The sequence below is a fragment of the Chiroxiphia lanceolata genome, chromosome 1 (assembly GCF_009829145.1).
Source record: "Chiroxiphia lanceolata isolate bChiLan1 chromosome 1, bChiLan1.pri, whole genome shotgun sequence".
Taxonomy (NCBI): Eukaryota; Metazoa; Chordata; class Aves; order Passeriformes; family Pipridae; genus Chiroxiphia; species Chiroxiphia lanceolata.
The window spans coordinates 126,372,686-126,399,044 of record NC_045637.1 but is presented as its reverse complement, the minus strand read 5'-3'; the positions used below and the strand labels follow the sequence as shown (position 1 = coordinate 126,399,044).

Below are 26,359 nucleotides of genomic sequence, written 5' to 3'. Positions count from 1 at the left end.
TTCTTCTCCTATAAGGAGAATTCCTGTGGCAATTCAGTTTTTAAACTAATTCTATATGATACTATTCCTATTTTGAAAAGGTTTCTCCTCATTGGTCTCTCACCTTCAGGTTTTAAATATTTTTTCTTCTTATATAGCATTACAAAAGTGTTTTGCTTTATTTTGATAGTCATACATTTGGGTTACAACACAGCAGCGCAGGGTACCAATCTGAGGTACCATCATATAGCCATGATACTATTTTTTCTTTTAGTACCTAATCCAAACATAACTTCATGAGTCTTCACCTCATATACAGTGAGTCATCCTGTTTAATCCTCAATAGTTTAGCAACATTATAACTCACATACGTACCAAACCAAACATGGCAAGGCCGCTGTAGTACTATCAACACAATCTGCTTTGAAAACATAACCCTCAGATTACTATGTTATGAAATTTTACTATCCATGTCACACCACTAGATTTATTTGGCACTTGCAGTCATGACTTGTTCTTCCGGAGGAATTCCTTTATAATTGAGCATTAGTTATTGTACCATTAAAACACAGCATTTCCGTAAATTTTAAACAGATAACAGCACTTTCTAGCAAGTGGTTTTTTAGATACAAGTTTATTATCCAGTTACAGGGAAAAAGGAAAAAAAAAAAACAAAAAAAAAAAGAAAAATTGGCTAAAAAAGTTTTTCCTTTTCTAGTTAAAATAAAATAGATGAGATTAACAGAAAACTTCCTGCCATTGCTCCCAAAGGAATATTCCCCAACTACGAAATTAGTAGGGAGCCATTTCTAAGTGTAAATGTTTTAAAACCTAACGTAATAACCAACAGTTAACACGACAGATATTTTCTAACATGATCTTTGATACATTTATACCATAAACATTGATCTTTGATAAGTATTTTTATCTATTTCTTTCATTTGTGGATGCTGGGTTTAGGTTCAACCTTATTAACAATGGCAATGGTCCAGCATCCTGGTAGAAATATGCAGTGGGCACAGATTGCTTCAGCTTCAGGGCTTACTCATATTTCAGATGAGGAGTGGGCCTGTGAAGTTGAACTATTATTTTTCCACAAAAATGCCAAGAGACCAGGATGAATAGGCTCCTTTCATTATTCTCTGAAGGAAAAGGAAGATTAAAAGGTTCATGGCAAATTGTGTCCTTGCATAGATGTCAGGACAAAGTAAGGTTCCCTGTAAAAACATTTTCTTTACAGTTTTGGCAAGTACTTCCCCAAGAAATACCACTCATGATGTCAGATATACTTTAGCATGAAGGATTAACATTTTGTATCTCTTTGCTGATCTGCAGAGAATCCAAAAAGGCTGAAATAACCTTTCAGCTAGATTTTTCTTAAAAAATCACACCTCAGACTTTTAGTTCAGGATGCTAACTAATTAGAAAGACTGGCCCTTAGGCATCTAATGCAAGCAATACTGTTTACTCAAATAGGTTTCATAAAAATATACATGCCAAAAGCAGAACAAATCCCTCAAGATCATTAAGAGGGCAGAGGATTTTTGGGGATTTTCCCTTGTAGACTAACTCGATCAATGTGGTAAAATTAGGTGTAGAAGTAACAATTTTTATTTGCAATGCAAATATCATTCTTGATGTGTCAAATTACAGTATAACTATTTCATACTAAACTGTAATCAGTATAACATCATGCCCTCTTTCGCAAACTAACATATTTAATGATCATCATATCGTAAATGTAGTGTATCAACGTAGTGGATTATAGAGAATTCATAGAGTTACTCTCCATTATGGATAGTAGAGAAATTCAGAAGACAAAAATTAATTTTTACTTTAAAATAAGTACCAGTCTCAAAATAGCTCACAACTGTAACCTGTTTCAAATTTTAACATAGTAGTCAGCGATTTAATTTTTGAATCCTTAAAAGTGTTGCAAACACAATTTTATAAATAATAGGAAAATAAATAAAAAAAACGATCAAAGGCAAAATTCATGACTTGAGAATAACATCAGACTTACAATTAAAGTTGCTGTGGTTTGTGTATAGGAATCAATAGCATACACTAGGACTACACTCTGGCTCATTTGACCACGTTAATATTTAACATTCAAAGCTGCTGCTAATACAGCATTCTCCTGAGTCAGACTTAGGGGCTGCAATACTTTGGTTTCAATTAGCATTCCAAAGCTCTCTTTAGAACAAATCACAGATACAGTGAATTTCTTCCTGAACTAGGTATCATTCCCTGCATTTGGATTTTAATTGACAATACTTACTTAGCTACTCCTGTTTTCTATTTCTTCTGGCACAGTTTATTTCTGATTTTACCTCTATTGTGCTACTTCTGAACCACATGGCAAACACTTTCAGCCATGGTACAGGTTATATAAACTATTTCTACTAAAGTAAGCAGAAGTCTAGTAAACCTTTGAAAGTTAGAGATAACTGTGCATTTCACTATTGATCCAGTTTCTGCCATACTTAACTTTCCTATGTCAGTGTCTGACATAACATAGACATAACATATGCACTTATGTTTTTTTTTTCTAAAATAAAACAGTTTTACTCAGTCATTTTCAATTTGACTTTACTTTGGCTATAGTGCAATCAAAACAGTCCTGACAACCTAGTAGAGATTGCTGATCTTAGGATGTGACACCATTAAGGAAATCTGTCTTGCAAGGAGGAAATTCAACAGCTGCTTCTGGAGGAAGCATCTTTATCACTTAGTCAGAGAGGAACCAACTGCTTAGCATAATTTTAAAGGCAGTTCCTCTGTCACAGGCATCATCACTCAGCTGATGTGTAAAAACCATTTATAAATATTAGCAATCATCTAGCATTTTTCAAAAGAACAGGAAAGTTAATCCTGTTTCCTGACTGAGTTCTGCCTTGCGTAATTACATTCTGACTACCTAAGTTCTCCTGCAATTTCAGTTAATTACAGTATTATTCTTACTTCCTGTCCGAAAGTTATTTGTGTAGTAACCATATCCTACTATCCTACTAAAGTGGAAGATGAAGTAAGCTCTGTTAGTTATTTTGATTAATATGTAAAATGTTGTGCTATCACCTCACAGAAAACCCACTACACATTGGATATTATTCCCAACTAAAAAATGTGTGAAACTTTTCAGCAATTATATTAACACTCAGTAGCCCACCTCTCAAGGGATGCTTGTATTACTTGACTAATAGATATAAATCTGTACGTACCTAAAAAATATTAATTCAGCCTTTTAGTAAACATGAGCAAATGAAAAATCTTAACTCTTTCCTAAGATGTAAAAAGTATACAAGAATAATATACAAAGTATACATAAAAGTATAGTTTTTTAAAAAGGAAAAGGCAATGGCAAGTGCTAACAGTGTAGAGGACAATTTCACCCAACTCATCTAGTAAAAACTACTATTGCCAGTTCTGCACATTGGAAAATCATTATATTTTCTTGACAATTGTAAACTTTGAGGCATATCTAATTGGGAAGAGACTAGAGTATTTTCAGAAGACCAAACAGGGCTACCTAACTTTATGGGAAAATTGCATCTTAGCTATATAAAAAAAAAAAAATACAGGATTTCTTAGTGCCTAATATAAAAAGAGTGCTTTCCTTCATTTTTGGTGGAAACTCTTGTTTTGCAATTAACAGCAAGCCTTCTAACAGTTTGTATAGGACAGGGCTTTATCCCTCAACTTTGACATGCAGTAGCCATAAATCTATCCATCATCACTCCTCCTAAACTCGTCCTAACTCCGAGTATATTCCTCCACACCATCCCAATGCCTACTGCTTTCTGTCACATTCCCCTGCTCCATCCAACCCTCCCCATGCTCTTCCCCACATCCGGCAATGCTTCCATATCCCACTCAAACAGACAGACATAGCATTTTCCCATGTGAATGTACCCCACTTTGCCTGCCCCAGCTTTCTCCTTCTATAGTCATTTTTGTGATATCTAAAATCTCTCCTAGTGCTTCAACTGCTGTAGTTTAGACCCTTTCCACTATTATAAAAATTATTTTGCTCTTCCAAGAAGCAGGAAAAAAGAAAGAAAAATGTGTCCTATAGGCACAAAAATCAAAACCAAGGAGAAATAATCTCAGAATTATTTTAAAACCAACACCACAAAAAAATTCTTGAGACAGGTTAATATTGCAAGACCTGGCCACACATGCAGATAAGCCATCATGACACGCTTGAGAAACAACTAGTTTGACTAGCAAATCTGAACTATCGCTTTGTCAGCCCATTCTCCTATTCCTCCACAGGAGTGGTGGAGTCCAGAACCAATGCCTTCCCTGGGAGTTGCGTTGCCACTGTAACTAATGGGCTGGGGCAGCTTCCAATGGTTACTTAGCCTTTAGCTGAAGGGTTTTCTCCCAGAGACTAGCAATTTGTTCTCTCTTGACTTAGTCCCTTTTTCTTCATGGTCACTCTCCATTCCTCCTGTTCTCTCTTCTAAACGGCTTCCCTTCCCTCTCTCTATGCAAAGACTGGTGACAGCAAGTGTTGCAACTGGTGATACTTTCACACTTTCTTTGCACCTTTTAATGTCTTTCTTTGTCCTGAGCATACGACACTTCCAAGTGATGTTTTAGGCATTACATGGTAATTGAGACAAGCAACTTCTGCATCCTTGCAATGGCCATCTTCAGGTCATGCTCCAGAGCCTATTTTTTCTCATACATGACTGAGAAGAAATCAGTAGAATCATTGAAGAAATTTGGTGTTGACAGATGGTGTCTTTGAGACAAGGATTTCTGAAAGCTCTTTATTTTTTCTAAGGAGAAAAAGAATGGACTTCTGTAATTATATGGCTATATATTTTCTAATGTTTACACACTAGCAGAATGGGAACACATAAAACAAGTCTGCAGAAACACACAAAAAAAAGTTCAAGGCATTTTGCATTTAAAACTACAGGCAATGCCCTTGAAAGGAGTTTGCAGGGCTAGAACATGCTGCAACATATTGCAACGCTGCCTGCCCAGAAGAAGAATAATCCTGTTTAGAAGCTGAGTTTGGTTTTTGTGGTGGGTTTTGGTTTTTTCCTTTTTTTTCCTTGTTTTTTTTTTAAAAAAAGGTTTCACTCTTGGCATGCTTGTTTTGAAGCTCCTAAAGGAGTGGGGAGTTCACATAAATCAGTTCATCACCTCCCATGCACTGGAGCAAGCTCCAGCCCTCATCTGCCTCTCCAGGGCCCTGCAGGCCATGGGAGATCTTTAGCCCAAGTAAGGAGAGAAAGACCCAGCCAGCAACATCTATGCTGGAAGGGGCCTCCTCTGCCCCACTGCTAGTATGGTGGCAAGACCCTCTTATCCCTCATCAGCAGAGGAAAATCCCTTCCACATTAAGTACAATTAGAGGTGAAAATTGGCTGCCAATTTTTGAAAACCTGTCACTTTAAGTTTTAAGGGAGTTGGCTTCCTTTTCAATTTTAAATATATCTCACCCATATGGGAATAATACACAATCAAATCCAATATTTTTCCTACTGCCTAGCAGCTAGGTTATTTACTTGACTTTAACAAGACTTTTCTTTCCTCTTCCCGAGTTTGAGAGCAAGCCACAAGCTGAGATGAGCTGTGCTGCTGTATGAGCAGGCAGCCGCTTCCAACTGTTTATTTGAAAAGAAGGAGATATGTATGTTAGGTGGGAAGGGAGAGACTCGGCGTAGGTGGGGAAAAGAGGGGAAAAAGTCAAGGTTTAAATTTTTTGTTGTCATAAATAAGCAGTTTGAAACATGGGAACAAAAAATAGGAAACTTTCAACGACTTGACACACCTATTTCCTACTGCTGGAAAATTAAGATAGTTCCATAAGCTGCATCTCCCCTGAACTAAAAACAATGCACAAAGGGTGCTAAGTTAGCCATGCAGACACAATGGCCATTAAAAAAATCCCACTTGCATGCTGTGCAAATCTGCATGTTCAACCTGCATCTGTTCTTAAGACACTAGACTGAAGGCAAAACAAAGTTTTACTTTGAACCCCTTTTCGCCCCAAATTGTAGAAATAAAAATCCAGCATGTTTACTATTTACAACTTCCTTTTCAGAAGACACAGGTAGAACTTTCATGCTTTCCAAAATGTAACCTTACACATCTGGCCAGCAAACATCTGGATATTTATCTTCACTCATCATTTCCTTCAGTAAGTCCAAAAACTGTCCGTTATTTCAGCTGAGATTCAGCCCAAGGGAGTACAAAAAAAAGTTACATCCTTCTTTTGTCCAGGTTTTATAAACTGCTTTTTACCTTTTTCCCTGGGATATCAGTAAGTATAAAAATAAGCAGTCTGGATTCCTTTGACTGTAGTTTTTATTCTGTGAATATGTACCACTGTAGTCACAGAGAGCATACATATGCAATTGAATTAATTACACAGTCATATCTGCAATCCTGCAAAATATCCTACGTCTTTAAACAGGCATATATATATATATATATATTTATTACATACTCTCAGAAGAAACTACTGAAATCACAAGTAAGAATACAGACTAATTTGTGAATCAACTATATAGTAAAACTTATGCCAATTAAACTTCAGATAGTCACAAAACAGGAAATATATAATTCATTCACTTAAAAAAATTCACTTGCAGAACTCATTCCTGAGTTTGTCCCTTGCTCTGCCACTGTACTAGGAAAGTCTTATCATCTGTCTTATTTTACAGAGGACAATAATGAAACTCATCCCCATTGCAACACACTTTGCAGTTTAACTATGAAAAAAGTACTCTAAGAGACTCAATTGTTATTATAAAAGATACATATTGAGCAAAGGAAAAGGTGAATCATTTCTTAATCTATCTAATTTTGAATTTAATTTTTCGTATTGGTCAGTAATTTTAAGCTACTGCTGACTTTAAATTTTCCACATCTCTATCCTGATATCTAATCTGAAATTGTTTAGCAACATTTTTTAGACAAGAAATAAAATACTTCAAACAAAGGTTGCATGCACCTCTCCTTAGTAATTTTTTTGAACCAGCTTCATGCTTTCCAACTTAACTCTGCTTGGTGAAGTTGAAGTGCTTTTACAAGAGATGTTAATTTAAAAATCATACCAGTATTTAAAAACAAAAGAGCAAAAATTAACATTATGGCTTCTTAATATTCTATCATTTAGTATTAACTTATTTTCTATGTGCACTGCGGGCACTTTGCATGTTGTCCTTTGTCCCATAGGAATGCTACAAAGTGTTCATGACTCAGATTCATTTTAACAATGTGGTCCAAGGGAAGCTGCTAACGATATAATAAGCTTACATACTTAACTGCATTGCTCCATATTTTTAGATTTATTTTTCAACTTTACATCAACAAAAAATATATATGTTTTAGTACCAAAACAACATTTATAATAATAAAAAAAATCACATTTCAATGAGTGGATAAGAGACATGAGGAGAAGAGTAAAGCTGCAAATGGGGGAAGGACTCGAGCATTGGCTTTGACAGGTTTGCTTGTTCCTGCCTCACTTCAATTCTAGCCAACAAACAACTTGGAAAAGTTCCCTTAATCTGCAGTCAGAAGCACATTAAAGTCAAAGACAGCTTTTGATGAAGAACTCCTTTTATTTTTATTTCTGTAACAAAGTATAGGCTACCTTGTCTTAAAAAATATAAGATTTTATTTTTATAACTACAAATGCTTTAGGATCTCAGCATCCATATGTGTTAATAGTGATGAAAATGTATAAGAAATTAAAAGAAAGCAGAGAAGGATGTAAAATATATGATGCACATATAAAGCATATACTTTCCTTACACCACTGTGCTATATAATCAATAAAATCCTACCTTCTTGTCTCAATTTAATAGGCTAGTTTCCAGGTGATGGAAGGCATGAACATAATGTCATTGATTTCTGAAATGATTTCTTGTGAAAACATCTTACATGCCATAATGTTATTACAGGCTGAGAGTCTGCACTTCCCTTTTTATACTTAGCAAGAGTTTTGCCACTCCTGAATTTACAGAAATAAAATGGTGAGGTATACTTAGAACGACAGTGATATTTATGATATATGTTCCTTAAATGGAAAGGAATTAATCTAATTTTAAAGTTAAAAGTAGCAAGGGGGAATCTTGCCCATGTTTTAAAAGGTCACATGTCCAGGTTGCACTGCACTGTCTGAAGCAATGCCCACACCATTTTACTGACAGTCTGCATAATGTCCTCATCAGGACTGAGCACAGTCAGAGTTTTTTCAGAAAAACATTTGTAAACATTTCTGGAAAATTAATAGCTAGATAGAATCAAGAATCCTCCTCCTGGACCCTAAAAAACCTTGTACTTCCTCATGCATACATAGCAATACGATTTGATTAGTCACAATTTTTTTTTCCCAGCAACAAACAGAAATTTTCTGTTCCCATGTAGCCCTCAAAATAAGCAGCCCAGAAGCCAACATCAAGTGCTCAAATCCAAGTACATAACCCAACATAATCCTTTACATAATCCAACTACGGAGACTGTAAAATAGCTGAGTGACTGCTATTTAGGATATCTGCCTTTCATACAGCTTTATACATAAGAACATTGTAGGTATCTTCTTGCAACAGTATGTTTACGTTCTATTTAGAGCATGTCTTCATCTAAATTTAAAAGTAATTTTATTTTTAAAACAATTACTGTTGATGAATTTATTCAGATTTGAAGTTCACTGATTATTGAGAAATACTGTAGGTTACATAAATATCTTTGGTGGGGAAAAAAAGTTATACCAAAATGGGATTTACTGATAATTTTAGCCATTAAAAAAAAAAGAAAAAAGAAAAAAAAATCTGGTTAGTAATTTTTATTAATTTGCATCTTCCACCAGCATGCTATCAATTTAGACAGAATACAATGTGGAAAAGATTGCCCTTCCTACACTTAAAAATCAATTTTGGCAGCTTAAATACTTTAATTAAGGCAATAAAGATGCATTGAAGGAAACTTACATGCAAAGAACATTGTCCAGATAGAATAATGTTTTGTCTGCTCAAAACACACTTTAAATGTTAATTGCCCATCTTGAAATGTAAAATGAAGTATTTTAAATGGTGATGGCCTAGCTAGATTTTAGCAAGCCAGGAAAACTATTACAGACATCCAGTTTCTAGAAATCTGAGTAATATCCTGAAAGGAACAGCTTGCTATTTGGGGGTTGGAGTGGAATAAACTTTTATTCTGCATTAAAAAGTCGTTCTAAATTTCTCATTCTTAGCAAAACAAAAAAATATCCTTTTTAAATTTGAATATAATCGTGCAGTATTCTTTGCAAGAAGATGTGCACATCAGTCAGTAAAACTGAGGGTGCAATTAGAAATGGAGAAGCTTTTTTCTTTCCTTTTTTTGATTTTAGCTAGTTCTGAATATTTCAGTCAGTCACATAACCTGATAACAAATATAATTAAAAAACTTATATGCATGCATGCATAAAATACACATATTCATGGATACACACTGGAAAAGTGTATTTAAATTACAGAAAAAAATTGCATAAAGAGAAGGGAAGAAATGAAAATGATAGGGTCTGTAGTGATAGGACAAGAAGGAATGATTTTAAACTGAAGTAGGGTCAATTTAAATATAAGAAAGAGGTGTTTTTCAGTAAGGTTGATAAAACAATGGTTGCCCAGAGAGGTGGTGGATGCCCCATCCCTGGAAACATTCAAGGTTGGATGAGGCTCTAAGCAACCTGATCTAGGTTGAAGATGTCCCTGATCACTGCAGGGGGGTTGGACTAAATGACCTTTAGAAGTCCCTTCCAACCCAAACTGTTCTATGATATTTCTGGTATGTCCTTGGTCCTAATACTGCAGAAATGGGATATTTTAGCAATGTCCTGCTGAGGAAGAGAAGTGTGAGTCAGAGCCTTTCAGAGTAGCTTATCTCCCCAGGAGAAGAGCTGGGTCTGTGCCCCTACTCAACATCCCCCAGCCACACAACCACATACATGCCACAGCAACATCCTTACCTTTCCCTTCAGGTAGACTGTCAAGGGGCTCCAAAGCTAAATTCTGCACAGAAAGAAATTTCAAAAGAGCTATTTGAAATGGCAAATGCCATAGGTCTTCAAAGTGTGTGTTAGCTAAAGAGCTGCTTTCGAGTAGGGGTGCAGAGCAATAGCATTGTTCATTTTTTTCTCCAAGCTAAAACTATATATACAGACTGACAAACAGAGCAATAGTGACCAGGAAATTTTTACTAGCACAGGAGGAGAAAAACAACTTCTTTTTTGTAACAGAGAAAGCACAAGCATCTCAATGGGTCATCTGTTTCAACAATGCCTTTTATTTCTCTAGGCCTCTGCTTCTACTTTAAAACTTAGTGACAAAAAATAGTTACCACTGCTGCTGTTTGATGAATTATATGGTGTGTGCTTTTACTCTAAATCTAATTCCTTACAATCATAGTTTCATATCGCGGATTAAAACCAGTTGTTGCATTTGGTACCTTTTATTGCTGAACTGCTGATTTCAACAGATTGGTAAAAGATGGAAGTGACATAAAAATGAACCTTGCCCCTCTTCAAACATCCTGCCAGTTCAGACAAAGCCCTCTAGCAAGAGAGTGTGCACAGCTGCTGTATCACAAGCTGAGGCAGCATCTCCAAAGTCACCACAATTGGTTTTGGAAAAAGACGGGTTAAAAATGAGCCTAGATGAAGTGATTTTTTTGCATCTTCTACAGGAAACAGATATTAGTGAGCATTTTTACATTTCTCTCTAATTAAGCAAGAAGCCTTTAGCTGAAGTCATGGCTTAAAATTAAGTCAAGGGAAACAGGAATATATATTCTCAGGTGGGTTCTTCACTTAGTCAAAATACAAGTTTCTAGCATGATACATATTCAAAAGACAAAGAAAAAGGAAGATAATACAGACATAGCTGGACTGCTTTCCTTGCAAACATACAGTCCCTTCTCTTTAACTTATGAAGTCACCTGATTGAAGGTGGTTCTATAACATTAGGAGGCCAAATATTGTAAATATAGTAAAACAGAAATATTTCAAAGTATTTGTTTCAGGTAAAACTGCATAAAAAGAAACTCTTTAAACTATTGCAAAAGAACTAGTTTCTCCTCTTCTACACTCACTAACTTTGATAATTCACATTTTACTTTATGTTCTATAACACCTTAAAAAAAATACTACTGTTATGAACCATTTCAATGGTTTTCAGCAGCAGACATGAAAAAGTATGTCAAATGAACTGTTTCTCTGCACAGCGAGTTGGATGCTTTCATACTCATGTCTCCACTCAGACTAAAAAGGGATTATCTTTTTCCCTGTTTAAAAGGCAGGTGCAGACTAGAGGGCAGCACTAGCCAAGGATATGGACGTGTGAAGACAGCTGACTTTTTGAATGGTCAAACATGCTAATTTATGATGAAGTGGAAGAAGAAAGTTTGTTATATTTTCTAATGTTTTACTAAATAAGTAGGTTGCAAACTTGTTTTTGTGCAAGCAGATCCAGAGCTTTTTCCCTAATCTGTGTACTTAGGAAAAACCCAGGCACTGCAGGTAGGAAAAAGATGAAATTCCACCCTCCAGACACCCGTATACATGTCTAACTAATACATGTCTATATAGAGAGCCTCAAGAATGGAAATGTATTATGTAAATCCTTAAAGCAGGGTAATAAGTGACACTTAAAGGAGTATTAACCTTGTGCTGCCACTTTCCCAACCATAAAATGACAAACAAGGAAAATGGAGGAATAGTTTCTTTTTCATTTTGTACTGAGAAGTTTGCCGTATCTGTCCATGGTGGGAGCTTGAGAAAACATAAACAGTGCTGAAAAGAGATGGAATTACCACCTGAATTTTGGCATAAAAGTTGTGTCTCAACAGTGTCAGCTCACGCTTTCATTAATACATATTTCATTATATTTTAAAAAAAACATTGTGTCTAGCATCATAAAAATAAAAAATAAAAAAGATTGCTTTTATGCTTGTATCAAGGCCTAATTCATAACAGTCAGAGATCTGTCTCTCCCAGAATCCTGGGGAAAGAAAAGCAATTACCAGGTATTTACAGAAAACCTACAAGAGTCAAGCAAGCATATAGTGTTGAACCCGGACCACGGAGTTTAATTCTTCACCTATAGCAATGAGCCACATCCCACCCTCCATTATATTGTATTCCCACTCAGGAGCACATCCTACAGCACATCTAAAGAGCCAAAAATTCACGGCCAACCATTGTCTGACCTCCAACCTGCTGGCAGACTTGTTATTGCCATCATTCTTAATTACCTCTGACATTTCACATATTTAGAAAATCCATTCACCCAGAAACATCTTTTGGATAGTCAGAAATTAAGTAAAAACTCTCTAGGGGTTTCCCTCTTATTTCCATCTTCTGAGCTCTTCAGGTTATGAATATTTTTCAGAAAGTCAATTATTATCTCACCCCATCTAAAGTAAAACAGGAAGGGGCTTGTGCTATCTGCATGTGCCACAATAAAATTAACAGACTAAATGAGTCAACCTCACCTCATATCAGGACATTATTCTTGCCAGTATACAAGAAATCAGTCTTTCAAACAACAGGAACTTATTATGAACAATAACAAACTGAAAACAATACAAGCAGGCTCCTACAATTTTATGGGACCCTAGACATTCCATATCAGGAAGCCTCATTACAGCTGAGGTGTTTTCAGGTGAACTTTCTCAAAAAAATATACATTTAAATACAAGAAGGAATAGCAACATCTTGGTTTGCTAAGACTGACTTTGGTCTTCTACAAATTCAGTGTCCACCCAGGAAATTAAAAGACACATAGTGAAGGAGCACTTCTTACTGCTAAAAAGAGAAGGATAAAAGACACAGTTATAAAAACAAGTATATAGAAATAACAAATCATCTAGTTTACAGTCAACTTGGAAGGCAAGGAATGAGTCATAATCACATGAACTATCTATTTATTTTCAATTCATGTTATGTTGTCTGCAGGTTTTAGACTAGAATCAATCAGAAGATGAAACAGAAAATACGACAATCAGCCATTGCTTTTGCTATTTTTGTAAGGCAAGTAAAGGCAGCATTTTAATATCCTGCTCTCCCAACTCTGTTTAAAAAAATAAGAAAAACAACTGATAGAATACTAAAAAATGTTTTCTGTAAAATTCACAAAAAGAGGATCTTTTTCTCTTAATCATTGGGTATCAATTCCCTTTGCAATCAACACAAGCTGTGACAAGAAAAAGAGCAGAGCCTCATCTAGTCACTTGACAGTTCCCAATATTTTCTATCTTTCACTAGGGTGAAATTAAATGTATTTCATGTTGGATAACCAATATGGTACTGAATTTCTAGTCAGGTAAACAATGACATTTTCCCACAAGCAAGAAAAAGCCTAAAAAACCCCACCACCATCCACATCTCTTCCCCTGACCCCTTTGGCATGTAAAAGAACATTGCAATTTACTATATTTGTAGGGGAATACAGATTTTCCTGAAAAAATAAAAAAAGTGTGTCTCTGACCATGTTTCCAATAAAAAAAGTCAGACATCATTTTATTATAATGAATTTCCCATAAATCTGAAACACTTTAAACCCAAAATTATTTCCATATACTATCAATTGTTAATATAAAATCTACTTAACAAGCCCATTCTAATATACCGAGTTCAGACAAGTACATTATAAAATGCAGATTAAAAGAGCACTTCAAAGGTAGGAATGGGTCAGACAAATATAGCTCAATCATATGATTTCAATACATCCTCCAAAAACTATCAGCAAATGTAGATGGTGAAGAGACTCTGAGTCTTGGTGTCTTTTCCTCTAAGAAGTTTAAACTCACCTCCTCGTGCAACAGTAAACATAGTATTGCACTGCTGTCAAAAGTGATAACAGATTAGGATTATTATTACACAATACATATATCATTATCAGAAAGAATAGGACTGGGTTTTACTGTTGCACATTCCAGTCATTTTAATGGCACAAATCTTGAGACACCCATCCCAATTTATCCACTCTAGTTCCTCATAAAGTAATGAGTTACCTGTCTGTGTACTCCTGAATAAGAAAATTCTGTCTGCTCTCTCACAAGTCCCCACTTATCCCATAGATTCTCTGCTAGTAAGTCTTGCTTATGTCCTGCTCCATGGTTAAGTTGACCCCTATGACTACTGGACTAGCTGAATTGTTAGGAAAGAAATGTAACACAACCTTGTTTTTTTTAACACGGACTATTTCAGTGATCTTATGCACAGTCTCCATGCACAATATTTTTTTCAGGACTGAGTGGGCTGCGAAGCGCAGCATGGTGTAGGAAAGAGCAGCCAGAAACTTGTGAAGTCAGCTCTGCTGCTGAAGAAACTGTAACAAAAGCTGCTCACTGGGAGAAGAGGTAGAAGCAACGTTAAGTCATAGCTAAGAGAAGCAGTCTTTTAAAAAAAAAAAATCTATAAAACAGGGCATGAAAAGTTCATAAAATTTCCAATTATTGGAAATCTTAGAAAGGAAAATCCTCAACATCTTCAGTTGAGACATTTTGCCACAGTCTGAGGCATGGTCTTTTCAAGGACAATACTGAAGCGAGTTTTAGGGATTTCTTTCTTTGTCCTCTGCCCCTTCAGAAGCTGGCCTTGGCCAAAAGGTCACTCCTTTTGGATGGGGGAATCTGAGAAGCTTGGACTTTATTGCTCTAGAATACACCTGGTGCAGAAGGGTCATTTCTCATCCACCATAAATAAACTCAGAATTACTAAGAGACACACCACTAACTCAAAATTTTATGTAGCAGCTGGGGAATCTGCTGAGAATATACTCATCAGCTGAGGTCTATTTTATGACCTCTGATGTAACTCAAACCATCAGTTCATATTGGCTCGGCCTTTCGCTGACAGGGACCATGTCACGTATCCCGCAGGGCGGCTGGAAGCCACCAGCGGACAATGGGGCGAGCGGCTGACATCGGCCACCGGGGCCCAGGCAGAACAATGCAGCTGCTGCGGAGGTTGGCCCTGGTGAAGGAAACTCGCTTCTCCCAGGTTGTCTAAGGGGAGGGACACTGAAGCAATGGAAATTCCCCAGCAGTAAAGGAGAACAAAAGAAGAGGTGTTGGAAGCTGCTGTTAAAAAGAGACAGGCTCTCTCTCTAAACCCACTGGCTGCCAGACTTGGACAGCTTCTTCCAGGGCCTGAAAGAGGAGAGGAGGGTCCTCTGGCTGATACAAACCCACTCTGTTCTTCAGGACACAATCCCTTACAAACCATAGATTAAAAACTACTCCCTTTAAGAGGACCAGAGCTTTACAGCTCCCCACTATTCCCCACAGGAGCATAGGGTTGAGTGCACAGCCCCTGCTAAGGGACCTGCTCTGGCCAGGGGTGCCCCAGGACCCAGCAGAGCCCCCCACACTAGAATCCACCACCAGATACCCCACTAACCGCAGCCAGGACCTGGGCTCCACACCAGCGCTGTCTCCCTTGTTTTTGCATGGATCTGGAATTCTCTAGATTTCCTCCCCTGATTAAAAGGTGTGGCTGCTGAAGAAATTAGTTTACAGAGCCTCCAAATTCCTTACTGCCGTTGTCATTTGTCTGCAACAGGAGTATCTGTGAGGCCAGGGTGTGGGGAAGAGTGTGCTGGGCCACGGCTGGGGCTCGGCACTGCTCTGGGACCACCGAATCCCCCTTACTAGCAGGAATAACTCCGCAAGGACTCCGCACCTGGAGAGGAAACTTGAGGAGTAATCCATATATGCTAGATTAAAATATCTGGTAAAAAAATCCTTCAAACCCACACATATCCTTCCCTAAAAAAAAAAATTGTTTAAAATAAAACCCGTGATTTTACAGCTTACTTTTTTCAGTAGTACAGCCTAAAAATGGGTGTTTTTACTGACACAAAGGGAAAAGTTACATTGATTTATAAATTTATTTAAATGCCACAAAAAAGGAGCAGTGGCTAAATAGTCCGTTGACCGCCATGGCTTTTGGATCAGACCCAGAAGAAAGCTGGAATAAGTGTTGAAACATTTTATTTTCTATCCTTTTAGGGGCTACTGCAAACAATGGAAAACACAAGCACATACTTAGAATAACTCTATCCTTTGCAAAATGAGATCACACCTAAAAATACTTCCTTTTGTTGCTGTCGAACTTCAGTTTGTGATAATAGCTATTACATGCATATAGTGAAGAGTTAAAAATATCTCCCCAAATCCTGGGTAAAAATTTGATATTGCATAGTAGAGTTTCTTCTGCAGAAGAAACTTTAAAATCCATAATGATTCAGACTATTTGTGAAATAGTAGAATGAAAAATCCAATTATTGCATGGACAACATGAAATAAGATAGTAAAAAGGTCAGGGGATTGAGCTACTAAATTATTGCTTGCACCTAGGAAAAGCTACATGATGATGATAATTCTTTGTATAAAAATTATATCAAGTATTAAGAAACAACAGAAAAATGTATCTGAATTTTAGGTTTTCAGTTTGAAACAATTAGTGCTATTACTTATATCCCCACACATAAACCCACATAGCTTGAATTTCCGGGAAAATACATGTGCTATTAATTTTTAACTTTGCTCTAGGATCCAAGCCTGAATCACCAGGCCCTGTCACACTTTCTAATGCAAGGGTGTGTTTTGTCTGCTTGTACCAGCGGCTTTTCCAGTGCACTTCTCAACATGCCAAGGTGTTTTTCAGGATCTTTAAGACCATCTCCTACACTTAAATTTCCTCAGCAACTTCCAAGGCAGCTGACTTTCACAGCTGTGTTGCCGTGCTACAGATTTCATCATTGTTTGACCAGAGAAAAGAGTGTTGGTTAAACTAAAATCTCCATTTAGAGTGATTTTCTACAATGTTGTATCAGTTCCCTGCTGAGTAGCAGAGATCTAACAGCGAACAATATTTCTGTAATCCGAAAAAGAGTAAATTTTTATAGAATAGCTCAGCACTGACCTTCTTAAGAGAAGAGCATTTTCTTACAGTTTCCTCAACTCCATTATATATAGAATTGGTTTGTATTTTAATTCTAAAACCCATTAAGATTCACTTCAAAGTGTGCAATTCCCTCAAAACATAGAAAAACAGAGAAGAGTAAGTGTAAAGTTGCTGCAGGAACAGAAATACATCCAATTGCTTTAGGGAGCCCAGAGATGACGCTGTTCCCTTCTCTGCCAGTGGGAATTTTACCACTGACTCCAGTGAAGGCACAGCCAAGCTAGCGATTTTCTAACACTCGAAGACAATTATTTTTATTTTAAAATGCAGGAATAGCCTCTTGCTCTGCTCCAGTTCTCAGCCTGAGGCTGTAGCCCTGCCAGCACTGTTAATGTCATTGTTTGTCAAGCGTATTCCCAGTCTTGCGTACACCCACACGAAGATCCCAGCTCCCAGCCGTGATGTCCCCCTCAACGCATTGTTCCAGCTCCCCCTGCTTCCTCGCCTCCCTCCCTGTCCCCCCACCATTGTTGTCCCCCCTACGCCCACCCTGCATTGTTCTCACGCTCGCCTGCCATCTCCACCTGGGAGGGACCCTTCCTCCCTCCCACTCCTTGCAGCAGCAGCTCAGGCTCCTTTCTTACCTACTTCCATATATTCCGCTGACCTATTGGCATCAAAGCATTTTCCCTTTCTGAAAGCACATTACATAAAGTACCATTACCAGATCTCACAGCTTCTGTGAGCAGTGGGCGCTCTGCTTTGAGAAGCCCAGTCCAAAGTCTTCTAAAGAACAAGAAGATTCTTATTTCATTGCTACAGACTTTCAATCAGGCCCACAATTAGGAATGATAGAAAGTGTTATTGCATTTTCAGATAGGGTATAAAAGGCTAGAGCAAAAATACGTTGTCATTACAAAACAGAAATATGTAACAAGACAGACACACAGGGATCAATCCTATTACATCTTCACCATATATATGTACAGAAACAACTGGCATGATTTAGACAGGCTCCATTATTTTGGCTACTTTGCTTTTTACTGCTCTCTATTTTACTTTTTATGCACTTACTATTTTTTCCTTACTATTTTTTTAATGATACTTCAATTCCTGTGAAGTGGTAACTTCTGAAGTACTGTGGTACTTTCAAAATGATACTCCTTTCTTTCACAAAATCATGTTTACTATATTGAGTATGATGTGTAAACTGTTCTCCATGCTCAAAGTGTGTCATTGCTAACCTTTGAGAAGAAGAGCAGCTATATATGCTTAGAGTAGAATACGTATAGAAACAAAAACAAATACCTCATTTTATTAATAGACAATTCACATATTTTGTATTTAAACACATGAAAAACTTGTGAAATCTTACCATGGCTTATGCGATGAAAGCAGTAGTATGCAAAGTCCACTCCCAGAAGTGTCAAATACCACGTCCATGGCGAGTCCCAGGGCAGTTCAAAGAGTCTGTAGTTATTCCATACATAGATGTAACTAATTAAGTCAATACTTCTGAATAAAACGCTGAAATAGAGATCCAAAATGTTTTATCAATAATTTTGTCAATTTTAATTTCAGAACCTTTTTACTATATATTGACTATTTTTCAGCTGAGAGTCTTTTTGTAACACACAAAAACACAGTCCCCATTCTGCAATCTTGTCAAGTAATACTACTACTTACTTCAGCGGAACCTTGCCTTAACATCTACAAGGTTTCTAAATCCAGCTTTCACCCACTCACCACCCATTAGGCATGCTCAAGGGCTGAAGCACTCCTATGCTCTGCAGGTGCTATGGTGTTCCGGTTTTCCCAAATCTGAAAGAAACCCATCCTTGCTAACTCACAAGTTAGAAGTGACTGAAGTGTAGCAGCAATTATGCTCAAACACTAATGTAAGACATTAAAATACTCTGACTACTTCCATTATGGGGAAGGACAGGGAAGAGGACAGGACTTTTAGGACCAGTGAAATATTCAATCTGCTCATCATATCACTTCACTTTAAAAAAGGATAAATGCAGCAGGAGGAGCTAAAGCCCAGTGCCTTTGAAAAGAGGGGAGAAATGGCAGGGTTGCCAGAAAGAGACAGAAGAAATCATGAATTTGCAAAGACAGGAAAGCCCACAAACAGCAGCTTTTGTTCCTTCTGAGCTCCTGGACTACAGGGACTGAGTAGCTCCCCCTGACCTAACACAGCGCAGAGGTACAACCAGAAGAAGAAAGGAAGTAGCTCTGGGATGGGCAGTCCAAAACCAGTGGCAACTCTCCACAGCTGTTCGAGATAATACAAATTTGAGTTGCCAGTGTCACACCCTTTCCTCAGTACCTCACCACCTCATTTCACTAATTGGGAGCCTGAGCCATCTCCAACAAATTGCTTTGGTTTTACTGGGTGAGTTTTTGGATGGATCAGGAAGCGTTAAACACAGCAAATGAGAGCTGAGAAGCTGTAGGCACTGGGGTAGCCCAGGTGACAATTGGCTTAGGTAGCTGTGAAATGGTACCTCAACTGCAGATTGATATATATTTAAACTGCCATTTTCCTAGAAGAAACAGTAGGATTTGCAGCAGCTTCCTTACATTTCCTCCTGCTACTCTCCTTTGTGGTGTTGCTGAAAATGTAGTGAAACAGTGGTGAACTGAACTGCATCAGTGTCTGAAAGCAGTGAGTAGAAAAAAAGTCGGTAAAAGATACTAATTGTGGGAAAGTCACACGTATCCTTTTCTATATATCAGTGAATTAACTGCACCTGAGTTTAGAGCCTAAGAGTCAAAAATAAGATAATCATTATCACCATCCTCTACACACAAAAAATAATTTAGTTCTCAGATGTTTTGCTGTTGGTATTTTTTGGGGGGGAAGTGGAAGAATTATCAGCAACACCTTTGTACAAAGTTGAGCAAGACTTTAAAAATCTATAAAATATATTTGTGGTTGAAGGAAGACTAAGGGATTCAAATTCGGGGAGCTTCCAAAGGACATTACAGACGGCATACCTGCAAGACAGTACTTGAATAGAGGTGGTAACAAATTGCACGTAGGTGTCCTAGCCTTGCAAAGTCTCAGCTGAAAGACAGAGCAACATCTCTCTTTCCCTTTAGACTCAGCTGGAACTTCACCTTACATTGAAATCGGCTAAAAGATTATCCATGCATCTCTGTCCACGTTGCTCATTCTTGTCTCAGTACCACTTCTCAATGGTATTTCTTCCCAAAACCCTGCCTTTTTTTTATATTTTCCCTTTTTTTTTTTTTGCTAGATTATTTTTCATATAGTTTACAGCATAGCCACAAAAATACTTGAATCTGAAAACTAAAAAAGGAAATATACTCCTTCACCTCTAAAGCCTTGTTTCACGCATCTGGAAAAGATCCCTGAAAATAGTCTGGCCATGCCCTGTCCTTTTGGGCAGCTGCACCAAAACACAAGGGAACCTCAGCAAATATGGTTGTTTCAGCTTGCAAGCCACCCCCTCAGCCATAACTGAACTTTGCAGTCACCTCCATTTTTTTGCAGAGATGCCCATTCAGAGCTTTTATACTTCTGGCATTAGCACCTCTTCCCATAAGTGTTTTGAATAAGGCTAGAAAAAAACACCTTGAGCTTCTGTGGTGCCACTTTCTCTATTAAAGAGGAACAAAGTCATCTGAAAATCCCAAGCTCCCAATACTAGCCTGCAAGCATAATAGCATCACATCCACCACTTTATCCTGAGAGCTGAAGCATTACAAGTTGTTGTTGCTCAGGAAGAAGAGAGCTAATATCTTTTCCACAGCCAGGCGCATCTCTTACCTGCAACTCATTCCCACCTTTCCTATAATCATACTCGTTCTTCTCTTGGATAAATACAATAAAAAATGGTGGAATTTCACTTCAGCAGCTCACACCCATGAAGAACATCTCTTGACTAGCAAGGACAGGTGTATCTGCAACTTCAAAAACAAATTGGCTATGCCCAGAAAGTGGACCATACACACCTGGAACATGTTTAATTTTCATAAGAGCTGTGTTCTATAAATATTTTTAAAGAAGATTATATGTGTCCAACCAGATTTTTGCAATTCATCTCATGAGGAATCTGTAAAGTTCAGTATAAATTCTCAATCCATTTCACAACAGGTCAGAAGGGAGCTGATATTATTCAAACACACAGAAACGGGCATTTCTTAACACAGTTTCAATGACCAGGAAATTTGAAACACCTCTTGCAACATAGAGAATCAGTTATTATTAGGTACTGTTTTTTTACTTTATTCTTTTGCTTTTATTAACACATAATGCCTTTGCAGTACATCCAAAGATATGTGACCTGGAACATTTGCTCCATTTTTGATCAGCTTTCAGTATTTCACTCTCGAGTCCTTTTTTTTTTTCCACAGGCTGAGGCCAACGTGTAACACTTGAGCTAACCCTGCAACACATTTTTCTATATATATAATTTGCTGCACATTCTTTCCTTCATGCTTGAATCACAACTCTACAGCACATAACGTTAGCTGATTACCATAATTAATTTAGAGTAGTTTATCATATTACTATGCAATTCTGGAGAAAGAAGAGTTGCTTAGCTAAGTATTTTTTAAAAATTTACAGTGTGATAGATAGGAAAGGCCAGAGCTTGCATTCAATTACAATTCTGGAAGTTCACTTGGAGTTTTAAAGGTTTATATTCCCCCTTTTTTCTCCCTTAAGTTCCTTTTTCGCTTCTTGAAAATATTGAAGAGAACTTAAGAAATTTTTTCTTCATTTACACGTTATAACCATAAATGTGACAGAAGTGGATAGGTAAGACTTTTTTCATCTAGTCCAATCCTCTGCATAAGGAGTAATAAATTCTAGAATAGACTGTATATAAAACCTTATTATATACATTCCATAGATTTATTTATTGGATTTTGAATATTACTGCTGAAAATTTTCTTATTACATGCAAAGTGCACTTAGACAACTGTTTTGACTCTGAGAGACAGTTCTCATCTCCCTGTTTCCAAAGTTCATACATACTTTACTCAATGGTGATAATACTTGTTTTTAATAAATCATTTCCCCCTTCACCTTCCACTGGGTCAGATTATCACTTCCTCTAATTAAAAAAGTCCAAGAAGGAAATTCTGGGAGATGAACTCTCCATGTGGAAATAAAGATCTACTTATGGTAGATCCCTATGGGATAATGAAGGAGGGAAAAGGTGGAGGAAATTCAACTGGAAAAAAAGAAAGCTGCCCATTTCAAAGAATACAAGGTCCTCTTTTGCTTCCTCTAACTCACAGATCAGCCATAGAGCCTGAAACCACACTTCTAGAAAACTTCTTCCGTGGTGCCCAGGACAGTCACAAAAAAGGAAAAGGGGCAGAGACAGGAGCTGTTGTCTCTCTTCCAAGAACGGAGGAAGATCTGTGTACCTAAAGTGAATACCCCAAGGAAACTGCCTCAGCTCTTACCACTTGTGCAGTCACCACCTCACGTCACACTGGGAACTGACCTGATGCCCCTGAGCTAAAAACACAACCCTACAGCTGGACCTACAAAGGCTCTGCTCTCAAGGGCTGTAACAGACTTGCATCCTTGGAGGTCAGACACAGAGGGAAACATGTTAAGACACCCTGGTCACAAGGTTATATTATCATGAAAAATAGTGAGAGATTACTAATACAGTTTCCCTGGGTTAAATAAATTCTGTATTCCTAGCCTGATTTGAACTATATGAATGTAAAGTTTCACAATGTTGAACAAAGGCAGTTTCTCAATAATTTGAAATTATTCAGACCATTTATGTAACAGCAGGATACACGAATAATTAAATGCTCTGTAAGTCTTTGTTTCAGAGTGGAAAGCATAGAGATTTCCAAGGTTACTCATAGAGCTTTCTTTTCCAGATGAAAAACTGACTCCAGTCAAAATTGAAATAAACATTTTGATAACATGATTTCAGTAAAGAGAAGAAGGAGGGAAGGAGGTAGAAAAGTCTCGAGAAAAGGTCTATTTGCAAAACAAAGCAAACCTCCTGCAACTGAAATCCCCTTTTATTTCCTGTACAGGTGCCAGGTCTTGAACAGACACTCAATTTATTACTTTGTCAGTTGACTTATTAGGGTTGACACAAATCGAGCTGAAATATGCCTGACACACTGCAGTCAAGGCTTTTTTCACGCTTTAGCACAAAGCCAAACTTTCCACAAGGTGGAGGGAAAGGGAGAGGGAGCTGTGGGAGTTCTATTCCCTGTTTTCTATCATCAAGATGAATATGATCTCTTCTCCCATTCTGAATATGCAAAACCAGTCATGAAATAACCCAAGGCTAAAAAATAATTCACCAAAATGATACAGCTGGGAAATTATTATCAGGCTCTGGAAAGCCCTTGATTACAGGAAATAGCACCTACATTTTGAGAAAATGTTCCCATCAGACACAAAAGCTGAATCAAAGCTTCTCGTCTTCCTTAGTATGGCTTTCTTTTCCAGTATTTTAGCCTAAACAATACAAACCTCCAGTTTCCCTCAAGTAGAAAAGAAAATATCAAATGCAAAATGAAGTCAAATGCAGGTGACTCAGGTATCCCTGCTAGTTGTATTTTGCCTGACCAAGCTGACCGTTCATTCACCAAAATTATTCCTGTTGCACTTGACTTTATATCCTTTAATTTATTACACTAATATTCATTTACAGTAGTAGGTGGAATAAAACATGAAATTACAGGTTTTGGAAGAAAAATAACAAAAGTCAGTGGTACATTTTTTTATTCCTAAGTCCAAATCTTGCTACATAATTCAAGTCACTTGTTTATCTTTGTTAATTCATACATAAATAAGCAATCAATTAAAAATGCAGCACAACTTAAGTATTTTCATGAGAAGTTCCGCTGCCTTTAGTGACACAATCCACAGTAACACATTATGCCCTAAGGTTATGCAATTTCTTTAGGTACTTCTAATGTCATTTTATCTTTACAAGATTAAAAATCCTAGTTTAAAACCTTCAGTACATCTGAGCTTCTGGCATTGCAGCTTACTCCTCCTCTTTTATGAGAATGGAAGTTATATTTCTTTATACCAGCACACTGGGCAGTCAATTCTGTTCCAGTAACTTCAAGATACACAATACTGGAAGATCCTACAATGTCATCTCCTGAAAGGCAATGGACCTGATTTTTCAATATTGGTACAAATATCACCATATGAGTGTAATACAACCACCTGGTTAGAACTTCTTTACATTCGAGGTTTGATTTTGATCTGAAGTGAGAAAATTTGCATTAAAGTTTAAGTTAAATTGGGAACAAGCCTATAATATTCTCAAAGGTCACATATAAACAAGTAATGAGAAAAAAGAGTATTCTGTTGAACTCGGATTGTCCTAGATGGATTCAGAAGAACTAAAGGAACCAGTAACAGTTCCTATGGTCTGTAAAAGTACAATGAAATAGCTTCAGTGAGACATCATAGCATATCAGATGATGAAAGGAGGAAAAACATTTACATGAGAATTTATATTGAAGTCCCTTGGTCATACTTCTGAACATTTAAAAAGACAGTTTGCTTTTGTTCATGATACCCAGCGGTGAAGAAAGTCTGTTCTTTTCAGATCTGATTCAGATTCTGATTTACAGAATCATTGAGACATTTTTCCCCTATTTCCATAACTTCTAAGTGTTGACCCAAGAAACTAGGTTGGCCAGCTCTAAAAATGCTACTCCTGTGCTCCATCTAGTGGAATCCTGATTTAAGCTTAATTCATCTTTTAGCAGAGATGTGCTTCAGTCAGAAAGCTACTCTACACAGAAGCAGTTTCTTCGAGTTTTTTTCAAAATGTGTGAAAACTGACACAATTTATCTTCAATCAAAATACAGAAACATGGAATGAAAAATCTTTATGGGATTTGAGAAACTGGTATATTTTGTGAGCTACAGAGACTACTGAACTTAATTAAGAACATATTTTCAATAAGGGTAAATTCAGTTCACAGTATATGCTTTCACAGAAAAGCACAAGTATATTTGAAAATTAACTCCGACAGCTTCTCTTTGTTCTAAAGATGTTGCAGGTGCAAAGCTGGGCTCTGACATTAAGAATGGGCAAGCACCAAGCCATTTATTTGCCCCACTGTACAGAAAAAAGGCAATGATGCAATAACTAAGGATGCAGACGAACACGCATTCTGTATAAGAGGTTACAACTTAAAAGAGTAATTGGATCCCTGACAGGTTTGTGTGAAATACAGCACTCTCTAGTACATTATGGTAGGTACAGACTATCAGTCGTTTCAGTAAACTAGTTTGAGAACGTCCCAACTCTCCCGAATCCTTACTTTTAATGTAAGGTAGTTTATATGCCATTTTATTAGAAAGTCCAGAGTTTTAAATTCTGGCTCAGCTTTCCTTAGTCATCACCACAAAGTAGCACTGTTTAGAGCTGCTCATTGGTACTCCTGTGCCCTGCCAGCAGCCATGTCCACATCTGTGCTCTCCAGCCTGCTTCAAACAAATGGAACCAGAGTACTAAAATTCTATAGTTTGAATCTCTGAAGATATTTAAACTAGTGTGTTTGGGAAGGATTCACCACCGAAGTGCAGATGGTAAAAGGGGATTAGGGAGGTGGTGATGTGCACTAGACAGCAGGTAGGACGCGCTCGCATCTTTACTGGGCACAGCTGGATTTGGACTTGCTGGAGGACACAGCATGATTTACACCAAATTTATAAAACTATGTTAAACTGATGAAATAAGAAGATAAGATATTTAATCCACACAGGAGTTACTAAATTGCTGATTCAGTCCTACTCAATTCACCAATGCAAACCAGATTAAAAAAAAACCAAACAACTAATTAGAACAAACAATAACTGTTCAGGTAAGACAGTTATTGCCATGAGCTTAACTGAACAAATTTTGAAAGTCTCCTTCCAGGGTCAGGTTTGCCTGCTGAAAATCCTACCAGATTCTGCTGCACAGCGCTACCCTCTTACTCAATTTGTTTGTCCTTCTCGGACTGCTTTACCTACAGACGATTACTGAATTATTTCAAAACCTGTTCCTCTGACAAAGCTGTGAGGGCTGTGACCTTTGGCAAAATGTGGGAACAATTAACAGTGTATATGGGATAGTGAAGCCAAGAGCGTGCTCTCATGAAATATATAACTACCTAGTGCTACTTGTAGAGTGGGTGAAGTAGGGAGGTGAGTAGATTCTGTCTCTTCAGGCTTGTTACCTATTAAAAATTCTATTTTTTGGAAACACCTATTGACAGATAGTGTATTAAATTGCCATAGCTAGCTGCCACAGGCATGATCATGACTGCAGGTTCCATAGACACTGAACCTACAGTCTAGCAGCTCTTGGCTGCCCCATTCCCACCCCCAGACAGTTTGCTTGTCTCTCTGTCTTAAGCAAATACCTTTTTGCTCACACAGTGAACCAAAATAATTCCACTTGGGATCAGATGAGCAGCTGAACC

General features: G+C 37.4%; 1 protein-coding gene across 1 annotated transcript in view; it reads right to left on the bottom strand.

Annotated features, from left to right (window-relative positions):
* The window catches only part of AGMO (alkylglycerol monooxygenase), a 188,987-nt gene that overhangs the window by 150,616 nt on the left and 12,012 nt on the right, over positions 1 to 26,359 (bottom strand). Inside the window, exon 3 of the mRNA XM_032708002.1 lies at positions 18,276 to 18,427. Within this exon, the coding sequence (XP_032563893.1) occupies positions 18,276 to 18,427 (152 nt within the window). The remainder of the gene's footprint in view (positions 1 to 18,275; positions 18,428 to 26,359) is intronic.